Raw genomic sequence first — 22,253 nt, forward strand, 5'->3', positions numbered from 1 at the left:
TCTTCTGAGCAGTGAACGTTGGTATATGACCAACTCACGAGGTATGCTACATCAAGTATTCGTAAGGAATTGAAAGAGTTAGTATTCAAAAAATGCAAATACTCGCACAGGCATTTCCATGACAACCACCACAGGAACGTAAAACTAGAGGTGAAGGGTTACCTTGCTGGCCTTCTTCAGGCGGTAGATGGCCTCTTGGCACAGGGCCACGGCACTGTCGCATAGCTCGGTGCCCTGTGCCCGCCACATGCAGTGCAGCTTGACGTACAGCGCCCTGCAGTACGGGACGCACTGCGACGGTGGGACCGTGCTGTACGCCGCCTCGACGCTCCCGGGCAGGTTCACGCTGCAATCGCACACACACAAACACACCACTCACATTTCACCCTACCACCATATCTCCAGGTTAAAACACACTCCAACACAACAATTGCGATGCTGTAATTAGGTACTTCCACGGCACACAGCTGTTTGAAGGCCACGGTAGACGAGTGGCCACCTGCCCTTCGCGCGGGTGATGTGGTTTCGGTTTTCGGCAGAGTCCAACCCACGGTTTCGCAAGTGGTGAATCGTGACGTATGTTGCTGTGAGCCAGTAGATTTTCTCGGGATACTCCCATTTATCCCCCCCCCCCCCCCCCACCGCCCATTCAAGACATCAATTCTCCATTCTCTTCTCATCACCCCTCATCATCTAATGGTAATTATACCTCAATGGCAACAAGAGGTTACGCCCAATTATACATTCATTCATTACTGTTTTGGAGTTCAATGGTTAGCAATCGTAATTCAGTCCAAGAGAAGTTAGTATAATGATGTTTTTAGAAGGTGTGTATATGTGGCTCACCGATAGAATTCAAGACATAAATTATGTTCTGAAACCAAAATTGCATGCTCAGGTACTAATCAATTACTATTATTTTTAAACTCAATAAAATGTAACTTTGGTAGCAGCCGTAGTGGTATAGTGATAACATAACTTGATTTCCAATAAAGCAATCTCAGAAACAGATAATTCTCACGAGAAAAGAATCGTAGAAAAATTACATTTTAACTCTATAAAATGGTTTTGCTGAACTAACATAGGAGTATTCTTTTCAAATTCAAAATTCTTTAGTTCAGACCTTAATGTAAAATTGCACTTACACACAAAGCAGCTATAATTAATTCATGTTATAATACTACCTACTGTAATTAGTTATATATAAAAAGGCTTTTAAAGTTTGAAAGGTTATGTTAGATTATAGAAGGCCAAATCAATATCATTAAAAAAGTACAACGTGCACACAAATTACTACTTTTTATTGTAGCTTAAATGATTTACATTATACTACAGAGAATATCTGTGAGTTGGACCAATTTACATCAAATTAAAACAAACAAGACTAACTGATTGATATCATAAATTGTAAATATAGGTATGTTACTGTTCACTTTGGTGTCTAAGCTCATTCTGTACTGCACAACTAACTCTATACAAATGCCATCTTAACCTTAAGAAAATTTACCGTGAAGTAAACCAAAAAACTTTACTTATATGTACTCACTTTGTTCTGTGATATGCCTCTAACTCCATCGCAGTCAATTCAGAATAATTCAAACCTACATAGTTCAAATTTGGGTTTATTGCAGCTAATTTTGATTTCTGAGTAGTCAGCAAATCTTGAACAGTAATTGCCTGTAATTTCAAATTAATTCCTTAGTTAATTCAATAGCAATTATTAAAATTCTTTAATTACATTACTAATAAAAACGTATGCAGTTAGGTGTTAAATTTAATACGGAAATCAAAGACTTTTTTTAAACAGCATAATTCAGATATTAAAAAAAATTGAGCTGATAAATTTAATAAAATGCTAAACATTGAATTGAAAGTGAGATATAAAAAAGACAAACACTTTAATTCTACTAGTTCCTTACATCAGTACCCTGACCTGAATTGATTTGGACAGGTTTTTCTTTTTGACATGATACAGATTTACCACAGGCCTAAGCAAGTGATACATTTTTACAAAGCTTGGAAAACTACAAATGACATAATCATGAAAGTAGGCCAACCATGTGACCACACTTGCTTCAGGTGCACTAATTACCAAATGACATAGAAGTGGTTGGAGTTGTTTGGCTTCTGGCTTGTAGCCACGTCGAAGGCCAAACCAATAGGCCAACCAGGAGAAAAGAAGGCTCTTAATGGCTCACAGCTACAGCCAATCGGAAAACACTCCCCTCTCATGCGAGCGTATTAAAAGGCAGGTGAACTTGTAAAAACCTCAGTGTAGGTAACTGCTTCCTGATGATGGTGACTGCAACGTCGACCAAAACATAAAAAATGGCCATATCTTTACCTACGACGCGGCTACAACCCAGAAGCCAAGCAACTCCAGACAATGGCCGCGAATATAGCAGTGGTTTCCCTAAATGTCATACTTAACTTAAGTCTGTTTAAAACTGTAGACAGAAGCACTGGCTTGAAGCTTTGGTAGCTGCAAATATTCAACACCCGCAAGCGACTTGATATCAACAGTATAGAGGTATTTGAGAAGCCCTCAATAGAAATGAATTTTATGTTTATTATTTTACTTCTTACCTCTATGACTTTGTCTTAGTCCTGTTATGAATTATATTTACCAGTATTGTATCTCTATGGTCAGGTCAATTTGGTTTTACTCTTTAAGTATTTTCATGTTTTATCTAAGTAATAATTTTATGAAATGTCTTTGCAAACATTTGTTAAACGGCGACGAATAGGAAATGAGCTTACACCTTTTAATATTGTTTTTGGGTCATTACTGAGGAAAGAGTATATGTGATTGGACGCTCGATTGCGCATATATTTTATTTAAAGAATTTAGTATTTCCAGTGTGATTTCGGAGAGTGTTCAATAGAGAAAGCTTTGACTGTTTGAAACAAATTGGAACGGGAGTTTCTGTTCTACTATCATGGGAGAAGGATTAGAGAGAAAGAGCTCCGTGATTTAGTCATAAATGAATGTAAGAATATCACGTAAAACATTGGTACGACGACTGAATAGCTAGAATCTACGTTAAATTGATGATTTTATAATAAATACCGGAACTACACAATGAAGAAGAGGTAGTTACCGATGTTCGAAGCTCTACTAAAGAATCGACGACGACGATAAGTTTTGACTAACAGCATAAATAGAACTGGATCAACGACGAATTAAGAAGAAAAGAAGAAAAGGACTATCAATCTTCGAGATGGAAGGAGTTCGACAGCGGTAGACGGCATCGTAGACGGTGTACCGGAGGACATCATCCTTCTAGACGACTCCAGGTGACCGACGCCAGTCCTGCTGGAGTGCCAGCAGCACGAGAGGAGGTGCATCGAGACGGAGACCCAACCAGCGACATCGGAGGAGAGTGATATCTAACCAGCAACATCGGAGGAGAGACAGGGGTTCGGAGAGGTTTTCCACAGCCTCTTGGTATTGTAACGACGCGACGAGGTTTGTTTGCCCCATCCCCGAATTAACAAGAACAGCGAGGAGTTACCTGTCCTATTTTAATGGCAAGATATCTTAAACTATGATGTTTACGATCAAGACCTAATTTGAAACTCGCAAAAACAACTTAATACTACTTAACTACGTAAAGACTTGTAGCTTGTACATACTGGACCTGGTTAACTGACCTTGATCAGTAATATGTACGATATCAAAGTTAAAATCTGTTAAAGTCATTAATTGTCTTGAATGTTTAAAGAATAGCCCCAGGTCCAGAAGTCTTGAGACAGTTTGATCTACCGAAAGAGACTGAGCTAGTAAAAACAAAGAAAAGACTAATTTGCCAGTTAAAATGTGTTTCAATAATATTTAAAATATTGACTGATAACCAAACTATTATTCAGTGATACAATTACGTAAAACGTAATTAGTTCTGAAAGGCATTTAAGTATAACGGATATTGAAATTTTGTTTAATGAAAAACCTATTTAAACATGAATAATTGTCTCAAAGGTATTTGTATGTTGCTTGCTAATCATTGACTCTGTCACTTTTCATGTTACAGTTGGATATGTTGCAAAAGAGTATTGTCACCCATACAACCATGATTTTGACCCTAGTAAAAGGTTAAATTTTCATTATATTTTATTTTTCCGATTGATAACCATACTTACATATCATGTGTATGTTAAACCAGATAGACAGAAATATTTAGCTTGGATTGTCTTGAAAGAATAATTAGTTTTTATTACACTGATATCAGCAGTCATAGAGAAGTTAATGCTTTTAAACACACTACTTATATTTGTTGATTTTAAGGTCAGAATACTTACACCAAAGAGAAGGAGACATACTGCTAAGGAATTATACGACATTTTATTGTTTGGTATTCACACTGAGTCAAACTACACCAGTACTTACAACTTGAGAATAATTTATTTTCACTATCAACATAACAAGACATATTTTAGTTAATATTCTGTAGAGGTTAGTAGTTGTGCTACATACCCAATCACAGCACTAGTACTTTATAGAGTTTTCACGGCGCCCAACTAGACCACATTTTACATTATAGATATTGGCATTTTAGTAAATATACTCCATAGAGTAATTCTGAAAATACTTATAGAATTTTTGATTACCCAACGGTGGCACAACCTTTTGAAATTTTGGTCGCTCATCCTTGGAGCTGTCTGAAAAATAACAGAAGAAAAGGGAAAATTCTGAAAACACTTCAGAATTTTTGGCGCACAACGTGTAAGCCAACGTTAGGGACTATTTTATGATTTTTTTTTGAACAACTCAAGACACTTTGAAAAATACAGACAGTAATTTTGTTTTGTCAAGATGACAGACACAGGTAGGAAGTCATATTTTTTGAGAGGTAGCAATGACACTTCTGACTCTAGTCCTGAACGAGAACCTAGAGAAGTAGTACCAGAACAGCACATCGAGACTACTGGTATGGAGTCACAGCAGGAAATGGAGTTGGGTCATTCGCCGCCGACACCAACTGTTACCCTAGATGCACTGTTCCAGTTCATGAATAAGGAGAAATTAGAACGGGAGCGTAAAGAACAGGAGGAGAAACTAGAACGGGAGCGTAAAGAACAGGAGGAGAAACTAGAACGGGAACGGGAGAAACAAGAACGGGAGCGTAAAGAACAGGAGGAGAAACTAGAACGGGAACGGGAGAAACAAGAACGGGAGCGTATAGAACAGGAGGAGAAGTTAGAAAGGGAACAAAAGGAGCGAGAAAACGCCGAAAGACTAGACAATTTAGTGCAAGTCTTAAATAACACTTTAGGCAGGATTGCAGATGAAACAGCAGAAATCAGGCATGACTTAACTGAAACACAGCACGAGATGCAACAGAAGTTTTCCAGTGTACACACTCGTATTGAAGGTGTAGAAATATTCAGTAAACGCACTGACGATAAAGTAGTACACTTAAGCGAGCGTCTAACAGGAAGGTTAGATATGGTAGAGGCGAAAATAGGGGAAATAGAAAGAGAATCCAGACACATCGCAACATTCTCGCCCCAACTAACGACTCACCACAATAGCGAATGTAATACCGACAAGGAAGACACGCCGGTAAACAAATCGATAACGATAGAAGCCGAGCGAAATCCCGCGAATATTAGTACTGCAATTATGTCAGCAGATCCGGTACTTACACTACACCACCCTTCTAAGAAATGGTTGGATGACGTTCCAACATATTCAGGGAAAAGTAATGAAAACCCTCGAAGATTCTTAAATCAGTTTGGAGAATATTGCCACACATTTAAGTTAACAGACGCAGAAAAATTGAAATGCGTTAGCCACTGCTTGAAAAACACGGCATATTATTGGTGGGAGTTGGCGAAAGATTCGGTACACGCATACGAATCGTTTCAGAAAGCTTTCATATCCCAATTTTGGAATACTCGTATCCAAAGCAATTTGCGAATACAGTTGCATTCTGAAAAATTCGAAAATCGTAAATTTCAAAATTTAGAGGCGCATATCAGCGATATGTACGAGAGAACTCGTTATCTTGATTGCCGTATGGAAGACGAAGAGTTTATTGCCATGATAATTTCGCAATTACCACTCAATTATCAATTACAACTTAGTGGACGGCAATACAGTAATATTGTAGATTTCAAGGAACAACTGTTAACGTATGAACGACTCGTTAAGCTCGATAAAACGGTAACGCACAAAGAAACTAACGAGCGCAAGAACACGAACCAACAGACACCGTTATACAATAACTGGCGTAACCGAAATGAAGGGCAGAACAGCGGACACAAACAACCTCAAATTCACACACTGAACGTTGAAAACTGCGGAAGTAATTGGTATCACAATAGATATCGAGGTCAGCGATATGGTAACGGATTTTATAAACCACAGTACTATCGTCGTAGAAACGAGAAGCGACAAGACAGACGCGAAAATGAATCACAGTGGGAGAATAAACGTCAGGAGGGGACAGTTAATTTCAGAGAGAATTCAGGCGAAAATCGAACAACGAAAGAACGATCGGCAAATTACAATAATCATTCCGGAGGTCAGTACAGCATAAATGCACAAACGTTTGTACCGTCTGAAAAAGGGAACAGCTTTAGCACCACCATTCACGACGCGCGACAAGGAGAAAGAAATTCATATTCTATAGCGCCAAGTCACGAGCAAAGCAACACGGAATGGCCGCGCATGCAATCTAGCAGACGCTCAGATACAAACCAAGGAGGTAATAACACATTTTTGATTTCACCGAATGCAAATAATGGATTTGCTAATTTGTCACAAGAGCAAATTAGAGGATTTAAGGACAGTGCGGTAAACTAATTAGGGATGGCGAAAACCCGCTCCGCACGTCAGTCCCTAATTGTAAGTTAGACGGGGCTAGTATAAAATTGGATCCCGACGCAAATGACAAGAATAATTGTCGAAGCATACACACCATTATGTTCAAAGAAAACGAGCGTGAATTTTTACTCAGCGAGCCCACAGAAACCGAAGTTCAAGCGAAACAAGCACTATGTCCGGAGATATCGTTAACTTTAAACGGAGTTAAAGTGCCTGTACTATTAGACAGCGGCGCAGAGATATCCTGCATCAGCGAAGACTGCGTAGCCATGATAGAGAGCACCGGAATATCATTACCGAGAATGCCAGTACCGAGTTTAAAGATTCTAGGTGTTACATCAAGGGCTAGTCCCATCATTAATCGTCAGACCTTATTGGAAGTAGAAGGGTTAGGTAGCACCAAGTACATTAATGTATTAATCGTAAAAGGATTGGCCAAACCAGTAATTTTCGGGGTAGACTTTCTAACTAGCCATAAAATAATTTTGAATTTTGCAAGTTGGATGGTAACTGCTATGGATGACACAGAAAATACGAAAACTACTGAAAATTGGGAAGTTTCGGAAAAATGCATTTTGAATAATACTGTACACAGTTCTACCAGTGTTACTCCATATGAAGCGTTGACAGGAAAAAGATCATTGATAATACCGTCATCGTTACTACCGAGACATCACGATGAAGCTCTGGCCGCAGAAGATAAAGAATTAGTCGAGATACAGAAGGAAACTGAATAGTTGGTCGCAGCCAAGTTGACATCCACGGCGGATCTTCGGAGAAAATACCAGAAAGATTCCAGCAAGATGAGTTTTAATTGTGGAGATTTAGTACTCAAGAGAACGAATCCAGTAAGCCAATTTTGGAAGTACGTTACTAAGAAGCTATTTCTACTCTTCGATGGACCATATATGATCACGAAGATTATTAGAAGTAACTGTTACGAACTGTCTGACATTAAAACGAAACAAGTAATAGGACACTATAATATAACGCAGTTGAGGAAATATTACACTCCTGTAGAATAGTATACACTGTTACACATATGTCCGTTTGAAGACATATATCGGTGACAATACTCTATGTTTGCAAGTAAGTATGTAAATAAGGTCAATAATATGAAATGTAAATTTTCTGCAAATAATTAGAATATAGATGAGATGTTTGTATGATGAGAAATGGTCCTAAGACCTATATCAGAGTATAGTTCGTTAGTCACATTTCTGAAGGGGACTATTCTATAGAGGTATTTGAGAAGCCCTCAATAGAAATGAATTTTATGTTTATTATTTTACTTCTTACCTCTATGACTTTGTCTTAGTCCTGTTATGAATTATATTTACCAGTATTGTATCTCTATGGTCAGGTCAATTTGGTTTTACTCTTTAAGTATTTTCATGTTTTATCTAAGTAATAATTTTATGAAATGTCTTTGCAAACATTTGTTAAACGGCGACGAATAGGAAATGAGCTTACACCTTTTAATATTGTTTTTGGGTCATTACTGAGGAAAGAGTATATGTGATTGGACGCTCGATTGCGCATATATTTTATTTAAAGAATTTAGTATTTCCAGTGTGATTTCGGAGAGTGTTCAATAGAGAAAGCTTTGACTGTTTGAAACAAATTGGAACGGGAGTTTCTGTTCTACTATCATGGGAGAAGGATTAGAGAGAAAGAGCTCCGTGATTTAGTCATAAATGAATGTAAGAATATCACGTAAAACATTGGTACGACGACTGAATAGCTAGAATCTACGTTAAATTGATGATTTTATAATAAATACCGGAACTACACAATGAAGAAGAGGTAGTTACCGATGTTCGAAGCTCTACTAAAGAATCGACGACGACGATAAGTTTTGACTAACAGCATAAATAGAACTGGATCAACGACGAATTAAGAAGAAAAGAAGAAAAGGACTATCAATCTTCGAGATGGAAGGAGTTCGACAGCGGTAGACGGCATCGTAGACGGTGTACCGGAGGACATCATCCTTCTAGACGACTCCAGGTGACCGACGCCAGTCCTGCTGGAGTGCCAGCAGCACGAGAGGAGGTGCATCGAGACGGAGACCCAACCAGCGACATCGGAGGAGAGTGATATCTAACCAGCAACATCGGAGGAGAGACAGGGGTTCGGAGAGGTTTTCCACAGCCTCTTGGTATTGTAACGACGCGACGAGGTTTGTTTGCCCCATCCCCGAATTAACAAGAACAGCGAGGAGTTACCTGTCCTATTTTAATGGCAAGATATCTTAAACTATGATGTTTACGATCAAGACCTAATTTGAAACTCGCAAAAACAACTTAATACTACTTAACTACGTAAAGACTTGTAGCTTGTACATACTGGACCTGGTTAACTGACCTTGATCAGTAATATGTACGATATCAAAGTTAAAATCTGTTAAAGTCATTAATTGTCTTGAATGTTTAAAGAATAGCCCCAGGTCCAGAAGTCTTGAGACAGTTTGATCTACCGAAAGAGACTGAGCTAGTAAAAACAAAGAAAAGACTAATTTGCCAGTTAAAATGTGTTTCAATAATATTTAAAATATTGACTGATAACCAAACTATTATTCAGTGATACAATTACGTAAAACGTAATTAGTTCTGAAAGACATTTAAGTATAACGGATATTGAAATTTTGTTTAATGAAAAACCTATTTAAACATGAATAATTGTCTCAAAGGTATTTGTATGTTGCTTGCTAATCATTGACTCTGTCACTTTTCATGTTACAGTTGGATATGTTGCAAAAGAGTATTGTCACCCATACAACCATGATTTTGACCCTAGTAAAAGGTTAAATTTTCATTATATTTTATTTTTCCGATTGATAACCATACTTACATATCATGTGTATGTTAAACCAGATAGACAGAAATATTTAGCTTGGATTGTCTTGAAAGAATAATTAGTTTTTATTACACTGATATCAGCAGTCATAGAGAAGTTAATGCTTTTAAACACACTACTTATATTTGTTGATTTTAAGGTCAGAATACTTACACCAAAGAGAAGGAGACATACTGCTAAGGAATTATACGACATTTTATTGTTTGGTATTCACACTGAGTCAAACTACACCAGTACATACAACTTGAGAATAATTTATTTTCACTATCAACATAACAAGACATATTTTAGTTAATATTCTGTAGAGGTTAGTAGTTGTGCTACATACCCAATCACAGCACTAGTACTTTATAGAGTTTTCACGGCGCCCAACTAGACCACATTTTACATTATAGATATTGGCATTTTAGTAAATATACTCCATAGAGTAATTCTGAAAATACTTATAGAATTTTTGATTACCCAACGGTGGCACAACCTTTTGAAATTTTGGTCGCTCATCCTTGGAGCTGTCTGAAAAATAACAGAAGAAAAGGGAAAATTCTGAAAACACTTCAACAGCCTTCATGCTTATGGCCTAGTTCGTGGTTATTGGTGGGATACAAGTTGTGGAGCTCAGATCAAGGTTGCCAGTGATGTATTTTTATTTTCACCATTTATGATTTGTATTTTATTTCAAGTAAACAAGTTTACTTATTTAGTTTTTACGTCTCATTGAAAATAATGTCATGCAAGTCAGGGGAACTGGGGAAGTACCTAGTCAACCATGGCATATAGCAATTAACTATCCCAGCATTTGCCTGAAATGATATTTGTTAACAATTTATAATCAAAGTTGGGATGGATGGTCCACCAGAGATTAGGAAAGGATCTAGATGGAGCATAACGTCTGTTTTTGGGAGAAGAGTGTGAAGCATGAAGGATAGGTAGCAATCACTGTACTACAATACCAATATGGTGGCTGTTTGTTTACACATGTAACAGCTGTACTTGTATTTGAGGTTAAAACAGTTAAGATTTATGTGAAATTGATCATTCCAACTCATATCAATATTCTGAAGGTTCGTTTCAGACCTGTTATATATTATATAAATGAACATATTAACAGATAATATTTTGATCTAACTTTCTGCCGAACAGCTAAACTACAGCCGTTAATCAAACAGAACAGCTGATACAAATACAAACGTCTGCCATATTCGTATGTGAAAATCCGAAGGAAAAAATGGGGGAAAAAGGCTTCATGTCTGACAGCTAATGCTTCATCTGGATTCTTTCCTAATCTCTGGGTCCAACATGTCACCTCAACTGGTACGAAAATAGTAGTGTACACACAGTAATTGTTAACCCCCCTTCTCACACCCTTCACATTCATTAGGGTAAGAGGTGCAAAAGAAAAAATTTAATAATTTTTTTGAGCTCAATGTGTTGTAAACAGTGAGGGCACAAAAGACTAAAAAACCAAAATAGAGAAAAGGTATGTTGCGACAGTACTTGGCCAAGGCCAACTTAAGGTACCGTCCCAACGATTGTCTTGAATGGTTTCCCGAAGCCATGGGAAACCACAGTCAGGATGGATGGACAAGTGTTTTTGACAAGTATCCTCTGGAATGAGAGTCTAGTCTCTTACTACTGCATCCCCTCAGTTTCATAATCAACACAATGTCAGGTACACATCTTCTCTAAACGATGACAACAAAAAACAGTACCTGAATGTTTTCGTCATCTGAATTTTTCTTCTTTACGTCAGCCCAGAGCACGAACACGCTGCTACGAATGGCCGGTGGTGTTGAAACAATGCCAACAGCACACGCCAACAGAGCACTCTTGGCCTTGTTCAGTCCCAGGTACACACTCACCAAGGTATCCAGAGTTACAAACAGGCCGTCCTGCGCAAGAGCAAAGACAGAACGCATTGTGTGTCTGCCTAGCGCAGTTCTCAACAAATCTCGGGCGCCAGAGTACCATGACACCAAACTTTTCCTGGCTGGCAAATAACTTCTGCCATGATACCGAGAAAACATGAGCAAATTTTTTGCTACAAAATCTTCTTGTACAGAAATTACTGGGGCCAAGAAACTGATACAATATTTAAATTACAATAGTCAACTCTAATTACTGATACACCAAGTTAATATATAATTACTTTTTGATTAAAATCTAAAAGTATAATTGCTCACAAAAGTATTTTTTCAATTGTGTCTGGCTCTTAACCTTTTAGAGGTTTTGAAGAGGCGTGGCCTAACGTCTTCAATTGGCACCAGGTGCGGAAGTCAGGACGTACCTTGAAACAGACAGGCTCGAGGTGGGAGTCTTCCAGCAGTAGCACGCCCTGGTAGAGAGTCACCAGCAGATCTCTCGCCAGATGAAACATGCTCAGCTTCACGCAGATGGACGCCAGATTGTAGCAGTCCACAGCTACAACCATGTCATCACAACACGAATAAACACGAACTGGACCTTTCATTTAGAAAACGGATTGAACAAATATTTCACTTGCAACAAGCACATCCCAAACAACATTCCCCCCCCCCCCCCCTTTCCACCTGCTCGTGGAAGTATCAACTGCTTAAAATAACTAATGCTACGAACTATCCAAACCAAACCTTAATCAATGTACATACATATTTAATGGAACAGTATTTAAACAGCTGGGCCATTGTGAATGTGAACTGCAATGAGACATGTAATTCAAAGGACCAAAGACCTGGCAACTAGGGAGGAGCAGGTATTTGGCTAGGACAGTGTGATGACAGACACCAACACTGGCTACAAATTTTCTCATCTGAGAGAGTAAACATAAATCATTCACAGCAAAAAAAATGTATACACTTCTACAATTATGAAAATAAGGTGCATTATCTTAATTGGCTCCTGCATTATGAAATAAAAATGCACACAGTACCTACTCAATTGCAGACCTGCCAACATTAAAATTTAAAAAATCATGAGGTCCTAGATAAAAATTTTATGTCCCATAAATACAGGTTAGATATAAAAAACAACAAATGAGAATCTTTAAATTTAAGTGACATACCTGTACATATGTTACATGGTCTCTGCTTCAAAATTTATTTCAACAAATTATAGGTTGCAGATTTAATTTAGTTGAACATAATTTAGCGCTGTCGTGTAGTGATCATGCAGGGCCGCAACTAAAAAAGATGTAAAATAACATTCTGCTCGTGTAACACTATTATCACTGTTCACAACAAAATTAATTTTTTTATTGGAAGAAATACACTTCACGTGTTAGTTATGTTTTTTTGTAGCGACATGTTTCACAATGTCTCCTCTTCCACTGTGCGAGATAGAAAAATCAGCACGGCACACGCTACAAAACGCAAAATTGCTTCCTTTAAGTGACTCGAGTATTGATGGAAACTCGTTACTGTAAGCTTTCGTAAAACTTGTTTTGTAACTTTTACAAACAAAATCTTGGGGCCCCGAAAAATCGTGAGGAAACACTATTTTGGCGTGAGGGCGTGAGATGGACCTTAAAATTGTGAGCCTCTCACCAAAATCGTGAGAGTTGGCAGGTCTGCAATTGGAATACAAAGCTGAAATGGAAATTTTATAAATAAAAATTTTGAGTGACTATAGTTTAAAACAAAAATTTTAGATGCCTAGTTTATTGACTGTATTTATTACATACACGAAAGCTGGAACAGAACCAAGCACATAAAGCAACTATTCTTTTTAATTTCTTAATTTTTCTTTATTCCAAACAATTTCTGGTATTTCTTTCAGGGTTGGGAAAAAATCCCAATTTCCTCACATCTGAGTCTTAAATTTGAATTACAAAAATTATTTTGAATCTACCTTTTTATTTCAATCTAGGTGTCAAGTGTCAAAAAGAAAATAATCTACAAAAAATTTAAAAAATCCTAAACACCATTTAAATGCACATTTCACGAACTAAGTTTCTCAAATACTAAATACAAATTGTTAGTTCCTTGTCATATTTACACATTAAAAGAAAAATATCTTGGTGGATCGTTACAGGATGGATACAAATATAAGCAGAAATAACCTAGTAAAATTCAGTTGTTTGTTGAATATTTTTTTAATTTACTGCATTTACACCAATACATAATTTTTTTTTAGAATATTTACCTTCAAATCTCAGTCTTCAAATATTAGAGATCTGATGTACTATAGCATAGGGTTCGAGGATTCAAAAAACTCTTCCCATCTTTACTTAAACTCAATGTAAAGAACTAAACATACTTCTGCTTGTTGAATGGCTTTTGATTTATGCCATATGAAAACAATCACTCTTGGTAACTCATCAGTATTACTGTAACAATTTGGTTCAAGGGAAGGTGAACATATGGATAAACTGTACAACAAGCACTGAAAAATCTCGCATGTTTCAGAGCCTGTACTCATATACAATTTGGCTATCATTGTCTTGCACACTATCCTTCACATTATCACCATCTGGAACTCTTAAAACTTCATCATATTTAGCTGCATGTAATTTTGTCACATTCATAACTTTATCAAAAACAAGGTGAACTCTGCCTAATCTGAACATTTTAAGGAATTACCATCTGACAGTCATTCATTTCAACAACTGCACACAATTCCATTCAAACACAACCTGTCTAACATCTGTTCCAACTGATGAACAAATTTAGTCATTTATCTATTCTGAATGGCGCATACTAATTAAAATGTGCATTAGCTCTTTTATTTTGTTCACAGTTATGGGAAAGGGGGAAAGGGGGGGTGGGGAGAGAGAGAGGAACCCAGATAATTCTGTATGCAACTGCTTCAGAGAAGCAAGATCCAAATCAACATACTAAAACAAATATTTTCCTTACCGACTGCTTTCCAGACAGTAGTCCAAAACACATCTGCACTCTTCATCTCCAGCAGTGTGTTGACGCACTTGCCAAGCACGGACACGGCCTGGGGCACAAGCGTCCGGAAGCCCGGGGTGTCGTGGCCGGCGGACTTGTAGACACAGTGCAGCACCATGCTGTCCAGGCACACGGACAGCCGCAGGCTCGCTCGGTCGCCCGCCCGGCCCCCCAGCTGCTGAGACACGCTCAGGAGCAAGAAGTGCAGCCGCGTCTGGGTCGACACCCCCAGCAGGTCGTTCCACCGGTCGGCGCACATCCCGTCCCAGAGGTGCGTTCGCACGTCCAGAGCCACCCTGGCGGCCGACACCAGCATCACGTCGACCGCTTCCCTCGGCTCCCGGCTCAGGTCCGCCAGGCGCCCCACCCTCTCGTTGCAACTCTCCAGCCGGGCGGCCAGGGTCTCCGCGTCCTTGCTGGCAAACAGCAGGATGACTTCGCGGAGCGTCGTCAGGCACTGTGCGTGGACGCTGCCTGCTCCCACGAGCACGCCCATGCAGTCAAACGCTGCCCCCAGTACTTCCAGGCCGAGGCTCAACTCATTCACCACCACGTACGACTTCAACAAGATGGCAGTCATGAAGCAGAACTGCTGGAACACCGTCTTCAAGTCTGACAGCTGAACATTACTTCCAGCGTGAGTCTTGATGGCAGAGAAAACCTTCAGATGGAGCAACTTCATGTTCGCACTTGAACACTTAGCAAGATGTCCAAAAATTTGTCCTACGTGTGTGCCATTAACATAGGCAAGAATTAACAATGCTCCTTCAAAAACACTCAGCCAAATTTTACTGCTCTCTTCAGTTTGGTTCCCATTACACTTGATTTCCAAAGCTTTCGACAAGTCCAAAAACAGCAAGTGCAGGTTTAAGTAAATATTTTCCACATTGAGATCACTCTGTTTGTAGTTTTCAGCTGTTACTAATATGCATTCAAGCAATACTAGAGAATCTTCAATTCTTTCCTGAAAAGAAAAGATAATTTCATATTTTGTATTGAGTTAAGAAAACTGTAGAAATGTGTTCAAAGGGATACATACCAAAAATATCTACCATTAAACCATTAGTTACCAAATGTTTTAGTATAACTAGAGCAGGAGTAAAAATCTTAAAAATATGCCACAAATAAAACATATTTTCTCATCAATTAAAAGTTTAAAGTAGTAACGGGCAAAATTGTATGATTCAAAAATAGGTTATCAAATTGATTGATTAAAGAAAACTTACTTTTTACTTCTGTAGTATAAATCTATACATATTAATCTGGTTTTTTTACTCATCCCTTTCCATTTGAGAAAGCTGTTACCAGTAAGAGAAGGATGAGAGATGAGGTAAAGTGTGATTTTTTATTTAAAGGTATTAATGCATTCAATACAGTATAAAACTTGATGCGACAATTTTCCTACACTGATTCTGCCCATCAATGCTTTCAGTTTCAAACTAACATTAAAAACCTTCATGTCTAGTTTCTGCATGCCTTACCTTTTGCACTAGCAGCCTGGCGATGTGGTAGAGGGAGGTGACGAAGTTGGTGTCAGCCGACAGCTCCCCCAACTCGAGAGCACGGCAGCACACCTCGCTGAGCTCGCACGCTGCATCCAGCTCGCTGGCAGACAACTCACCCTTGACAGAGGTCGTGTAGTACGCGAGTTGGATGAACAACCCCCTCGCTTCCTCCTGGTGGCTGCCACTGCCAAGAACATCCTGAAAACCGTGGGACAGTCGTCGAGTGATTGTTGCGAGGACACCGCAGCCAGTTCAAACCCACGTAAATGTTCTCCATGCAAGAGTTTTTACGGAATGATCCTTGCACTTATTGATAAAAGTAATCCATTTGGTACTTATAACTAGAGACACGGAAATTTCGCGGATTCATATAGTCGCAAGCTAGAATGCAAACTTTCACACTCTCGCACTGTGTTCATGATTGGCACGCAGTTGTTTGGACACGCCCGTCTACGACCGTGTGCCAACGATGCCCAGCTAGGAGAGAAGTAAGTGAATCAGGTAGTGCCAAATAACCAGGATAAAAATGTTGTCGCTAAGAAATTAACCAATGGGAAAGTAAACATGAGTCGAGCACACCTATAACTTTGAATTCTATCCTGAGGCCAGAAGAATCCGCGAAATTTCCGGGTCTCTACTTATAACCTTCTAGTTACTGTTATTACAAACACACACCACACACTAAGGCACTTTTTTTTGAAGTAGCATCTAACCATATTTATTAGTCTTATTCCCCACAATAGAAAACTTACACATACCGTACCAGGCACGTCAGCAATTTTGCCAGATTATTGAATTTCAACATAGATTTAATGGAAATACCAAACAAAAATTAATACAGAGTAAAACTTGTGATAAGTTGCTCTATGACAAGGAAAAAGCACATAAAAATTGAGCAACCCGAAAACATAAGCAGCGTAGTGATGCAACCTAGCAGTCAAGATTAATAAACACCAAAATCCTCCGAAACAAACCGAACATGAGCACCTCGATCCCAGCCGGATTACAGAATGTGTGCCAACTGTACTAACCCCATGAGCAGCAGACATGCGGTGATTCAATTGACATCATCCGCCCACCAACTCTTCTGACATACACACAGGGCCGTCAAGGGGAAAACTATTTTGTTTTACTTCGTGAACAATTGTTTAAACATCTATAGTTCAAATTAAATTCTTAAGCATCTTAACATTGCCTACACTTATCACATACCTTGTAACATTTCCAATGAATTTTGATAGCAATATACAATGAATACGCAGGCTAAACTCACGCATACATTAAAAAAATCTCCAACTCAACTGGGCCCCCCTGGTAATATAAAAAATAAAGCAAAACCAAATATTCTTACAAAAACATTTTCCAAAATGAGAGCTTTAAAACACAGAACTAATACTTGTGTTTTTCATGAGTATATTATTTGCACCCTCGTCTTTCTGAGCTATCCAGGCTATCCAAGCCGATTAAATGTACAAGATATGTATTGATTTGAAAATATGCGTGCAACATGCAGAACAAATACTAGAGAAATAGATGTTCATACATACCTGCTCATTACTAAAAAAAAAGAAATCGTACTGACCTTAAGATCATCCACAACTTCTCTCAGCTTTCCATCCTTGATTTTTTTTAATCTGAGACGTGTAGCTTTATTCATTGTTATTAAACCTATGAAGACATATAATTATAGGTAGTTACAAGGAGCACCATTTAAATATACCAGTATGTTTAGTGGATTAAAGAAATACAAACTAGATTTTTTTCCTTTAGTTTCTGAGGTAATTATGGAGAGAGGAATTTGCAGCAAAAACCATTAACTAGCAAAATATTTTTTTATTGCTAGAATGTGTTTTTTTCTAGTAGTTGTATATTCCTTATAATTTATTAGTTGCAAATTTTTTAAAATGACATAGATCTATGTGTTTTATGATATTCCTTATAATTTACTTGTAATTTTTTTAAAATTACATAGCTATGTTATTGTGATCCTAAAATTCCCTATGTTTACAACCATACACTTAAATGCATTAGAACAGTCTCAGGCCTGAAGTTAAAATTATTAAAAATAAACTCTTTAAGGTCAGTTTACAATGACACAGAAACGGAGATGGATCACATAAACGAAGACGAATTTCATGGAACAGGGCTCTCACGAAACAGTGTTTCCACAATAGCATGCAGACGGAGACAAGACCCCGTAAGGATTAGCTCTGCAATGCTGAGCTCTTCTGTTTATGTTGCTCCGTGCGACCAATACAAGCTGAGTACTTTTGAAATGCAATCTCATCAGTTGCCACTTGTTACCATTTCCAAGCTTTATGAAAGCAGCAGATGCAATAGTGAAATGTTCCGGGAGAGCAGTCTCAGTTTACATAATCTGTCTCCGTTTCCATGCCATTGTAGAACAAGACTAAGTGTCACTGCCAGCAGTGATTAATAATAATTTAAAATTAATATATAGTAATGTATCTATTATTTCCTACCAACTACCTAATAGCATTAAAGGTCTATTATAGGCCCAATGTTATTTAACCAAATTGCTAAGGGCCTGCGCTGCAATAAAAGAGCACAGACGTCAGTTCCCTCACTCGGATGTCAAAAGTGCTTACAAGACCCTGCCCACACCTGGGGACCAGCAATCCACTGCACTTGTTCCGGCTGCCACCACCCCTCCCTACCTTGTGAAGGGGGGGGGGGGGGGGGGGAAGCTTGTAAGACATTATGTCCTCATGCTGGCCCTTTGTCCAGAAGAACGACAGTTAACGAACAGTCAGGGATCCTGCATTTAAATAGGATCTTTTACCATTAACAAGGTGTCAACAAATATCTGGATAATCAATTTCACAACTGTAGGTATACTAAAACTTTTCAGAGATAATTTCCACATGACTCACAAGGTAAGTGTCTAACTATTTATATTTAATATGCCATATAAAATGAAGTGAGGACTCCACTGCTATTCATAGGCATCCAACCAAAGAGAGAGGGGACAGGGCTAGCACAAAGGTTGGTTGTAGGTGACCCCTTACTAAAAATTCCAGCAGTGTTACCCCAAAAGGTAGTTTCACCTGATCACTATAGATCTGCTGAGGTGAATCAGGGCCCTAGAACCTTCTGCACTGCAACTAAATTCACCTCAGATTGTTCGTCGGCCCACTGATTGCCTAGGGACTGCCACTATTACAATGCTTCGTGAAAACGCTTGAGTCCAGCCGAACATCTGCTGCCCACTTTCCTCTCTGTCTCCGCTTCCCACCTCTCTCCTACCTCAACACCGTTACTTCACAACTTCAGAGGCCTGCCAGACAATAAATAAAAAGGAAAGTCGCACAGGTCCAGAGGAGCAGTGGCGTAGCGTGCCATCTCGGCGCCTGGGGCGGGAGACCCATTATGCCGCCCCCATTCTGTAGGTGCTTAGTTAAAATTAAATTTCACATGCAATGAGGTACCTTTTATTGAAGTTAAAATAGGATGAGCGGTTTTACAAGCGGATTCTACGGGCCTTCTGAGCAGCGAAGTCAGAAATAACTTTGTCAAAATCAATATTAACAGCCAATTCTTGTTCAATCGACAATATAGCCAAGTTTATAGTCTAGCGGAGCTCATAGTAGATCTGAGGTAATTGTGCCACTGCCCCGTTGACCCTTTAGACCCCTGGTGCGAAACTATAATTTGTGGATTTTTGGGATTTAAATTAACGGACTAATAAAACTGAAACTGGGATTTTACGTTCAGCGTGTTTCACCCAATCCCTGCCAGACCTAGAATAAAAAAGGCGTCGACTGTTAGAAAATGATTTAACTGAGAAGGGCTTGTAAACCCATAATTTGTAATTTGCTAAATTTTTGGTATATTTATTTGCATGTTAAGGTGTGTCAATTTTTTGCTAGATTTCGCTTATGTTAATTAGTATTTACAGCGGTGATACGCCCGGTGCGTATCTATATTTGTATTTGTATTTGTATTAATATGTTCTTATATATTTTTAATGCCTTTTTGGTAATTATATTTAATTTTTGGAGCTCCGAAGTATATGATCAAATTATAATTTTTTCGGGGAATTGTTAAAGTATTTTTTTAGTATTATTATATAGCTATTTTTTTATAAGTAGTAATAGGGTAGGTATTTTATGATGGATGCGCCTATTTGTGATGAAACGATTTTATGATATATATATATTTATTAAATGTTGTCATATAAATTTTGCATCTTTTTAACTTGCTGCCTCCTCTGTTCGCAACCTTATTAGTATTTTTTAAGCCTGCTATTAGTTTGGGTTTTAATATTTTTTTGGGTTTACCTGCGCTCGCGGTACGGGGCAATATAGGAGTTTTACTGTGTCCCGGTTTGCGGAAGTTGTTTGGTTTGCCCTGGATTAAGGTCAAACTTTACAGTACAATGCGTAGTACTAAATTCAATGAGTGCGAAAGAGAGGCATCGACACGGGCCGACGCGTGAAACAAAAGATTTTGTATGAGTAATGAACATAATAAGGAGTGCCGCTCAACTCGGCTCGCGCGTGCCGGGCGGCGCGGTGTGATGCAGTGTTGCCGTTCGTATGTAAACAAACAAACGTTATAAAGAGCTCTGTCAGTGATTTCGCAGTTTTTCTTTTAAATAAATATTAAAAAATAGTTGGTGCGCAAAATTTTTAGATAAAAATGGAACATTATAGTGTGTCTGATACATGTAATGAATGAATCATAGATCAGATCTCAACCCGCTTCACCGGCGACCCGCCCCCGCTGCCGCCCCCTCCGCCCCACCCACGCTACGCCACTGCAGAGGAGGTTGCATGCATTGAGCACCCAGGGATGCCCAGTCTTCAACAATCAGCTGCCAATTTCCAGAATACCTATGGAACTCTATGCTTCAGATGACCCCACGAGTGACACCTCTGCAGCAGACACCATCGAATCAACATATGCCAGCTACCGCTCTCCAGAGCCAGTGCCGAGCACCTAACGTTACCCTGCGGCCAGAGCTGACGCCATCAGTCCCGGGCAGGCACCAACACGACCTCAGTCCGTCTATACCGATTCATCACATCAGCCACTCAACCTCATAACATTGCTAATTACCGTCTACAAAATAATGTAATTAAATACGTCAAACTATATTAATCACTGTGTTCTCACAAAACTGGCAGTCTTTGTATCCAGAGCACCAGTGGAACAAGATGAGAGGGTACACTCAGCTACCTGCAGTTTTGCTTTTGTTTCTCTCTTGTATTAATAATTTAACAAAAAAAATTAAATGCTGGAGGGAGATGGATTTTTCTTTTATTTTTTATTTTCACTTCACAATATCTGTTCTTCCTAACCCCCCCCCCCCCCTTTTTTTTTTCCACTATCAAGTTTTTATAATGTTTGGAATGTATTGAACTGCAGAGTAAGCTACATATATTATTCGACAAAAGTCGAAGAGGAACCATAAGAGAATGTTGTATAAGGTGTGGAGGACAGAAACTAAAAAACACTATTTGATAGCGAGGATAGGGAGGGACTGAAGGAGTTGGCTAGGTAGATGTTGGTTAGGGAAGTGAGGACATTCAGGTGATTGCAACTGGGATGGAATAAGTTGGGAAGCTTCCCGACATGAGCCAGTAGCTCAAACTGCAGGATAAATAAACATTACGTAACATAACCAAAATATATTTATAACCAATCAAGATTAATTTAAAAAAAAAATCCCAATCCTAAACCTACCTAGAAAGTAAATTATCACTATACAAGTGACCCCTTTCAACTGCCGCTACTTTGAAAGAATATTCTCATGGAAAGTAGCATACATAACTAACGATATGACGGTTGTAAATTCGTAAACTTACCTAGGTTTGCTAACAAATCATTAACAGTAATAAATATGCATTACTGTAGGTTTATTAACAAAAGCAATTAATCAGTATCTGAGACATAAACACCACATCACTTTCGAATCTCAGGTTTGTCTGAAGGATAAAGAATAGCCGTCTATGCATTCAGTTATTCAGTTAAATTGTTTACAAGTTCAAATGTTCAAAACTTTAGCGCATTTCGCTCCGCACCTAGAGACCAGAGACAACTTAATCTGGGAACCATATTTTTATAACAAATAAATTTTAATCCAATATTTGTAAAATATTTAATTTATTACTAATGTTTATTTTGAAACGAAATAATACACTTTAACTAAATTTTATTTCAATAATT

General features: G+C 38.5%; 1 protein-coding gene across 1 annotated transcript in view; it reads right to left on the minus strand.

Annotated features, from left to right (window-relative positions):
- The window catches only part of LOC134530360 (uncharacterized), a 45,096-nt gene extending 22,968 nt beyond the window's left edge, over positions 1-22,128 (minus strand). The window contains exons 1-8 of the mRNA XM_063365116.1: positions 21,893-22,128; positions 17,644-17,729; positions 16,038-16,259; positions 14,518-15,520; positions 11,973-12,106; positions 11,398-11,577; positions 1,547-1,677; positions 163-346 (exon numbers count right to left, since the gene is read on the minus strand). Coding sequence (XP_063221186.1) covers positions 163-346; positions 1,547-1,677; positions 11,398-11,577; positions 11,973-12,106; positions 14,518-15,520; positions 16,038-16,259; positions 17,644-17,718 — 1,929 coding nt within the window. The 5' untranslated portion in view covers positions 17,719-17,729; positions 21,893-22,128. The remainder of the gene's footprint in view (positions 1-162; positions 347-1,546; positions 1,678-11,397; positions 11,578-11,972; positions 12,107-14,517; positions 15,521-16,037; positions 16,260-17,643; positions 17,730-21,892) is intronic.
- Positions 22,129-22,253: the final 125 nt, after the last annotated feature.

Source organism: Bacillus rossius, chromosome 3 (genome assembly GCF_032445375.1).
Source record: "Bacillus rossius redtenbacheri isolate Brsri chromosome 3, Brsri_v3, whole genome shotgun sequence".
In the NCBI taxonomy this organism is placed as follows: Eukaryota; Metazoa; Arthropoda; class Insecta; order Phasmatodea; family Bacillidae; genus Bacillus; species Bacillus rossius.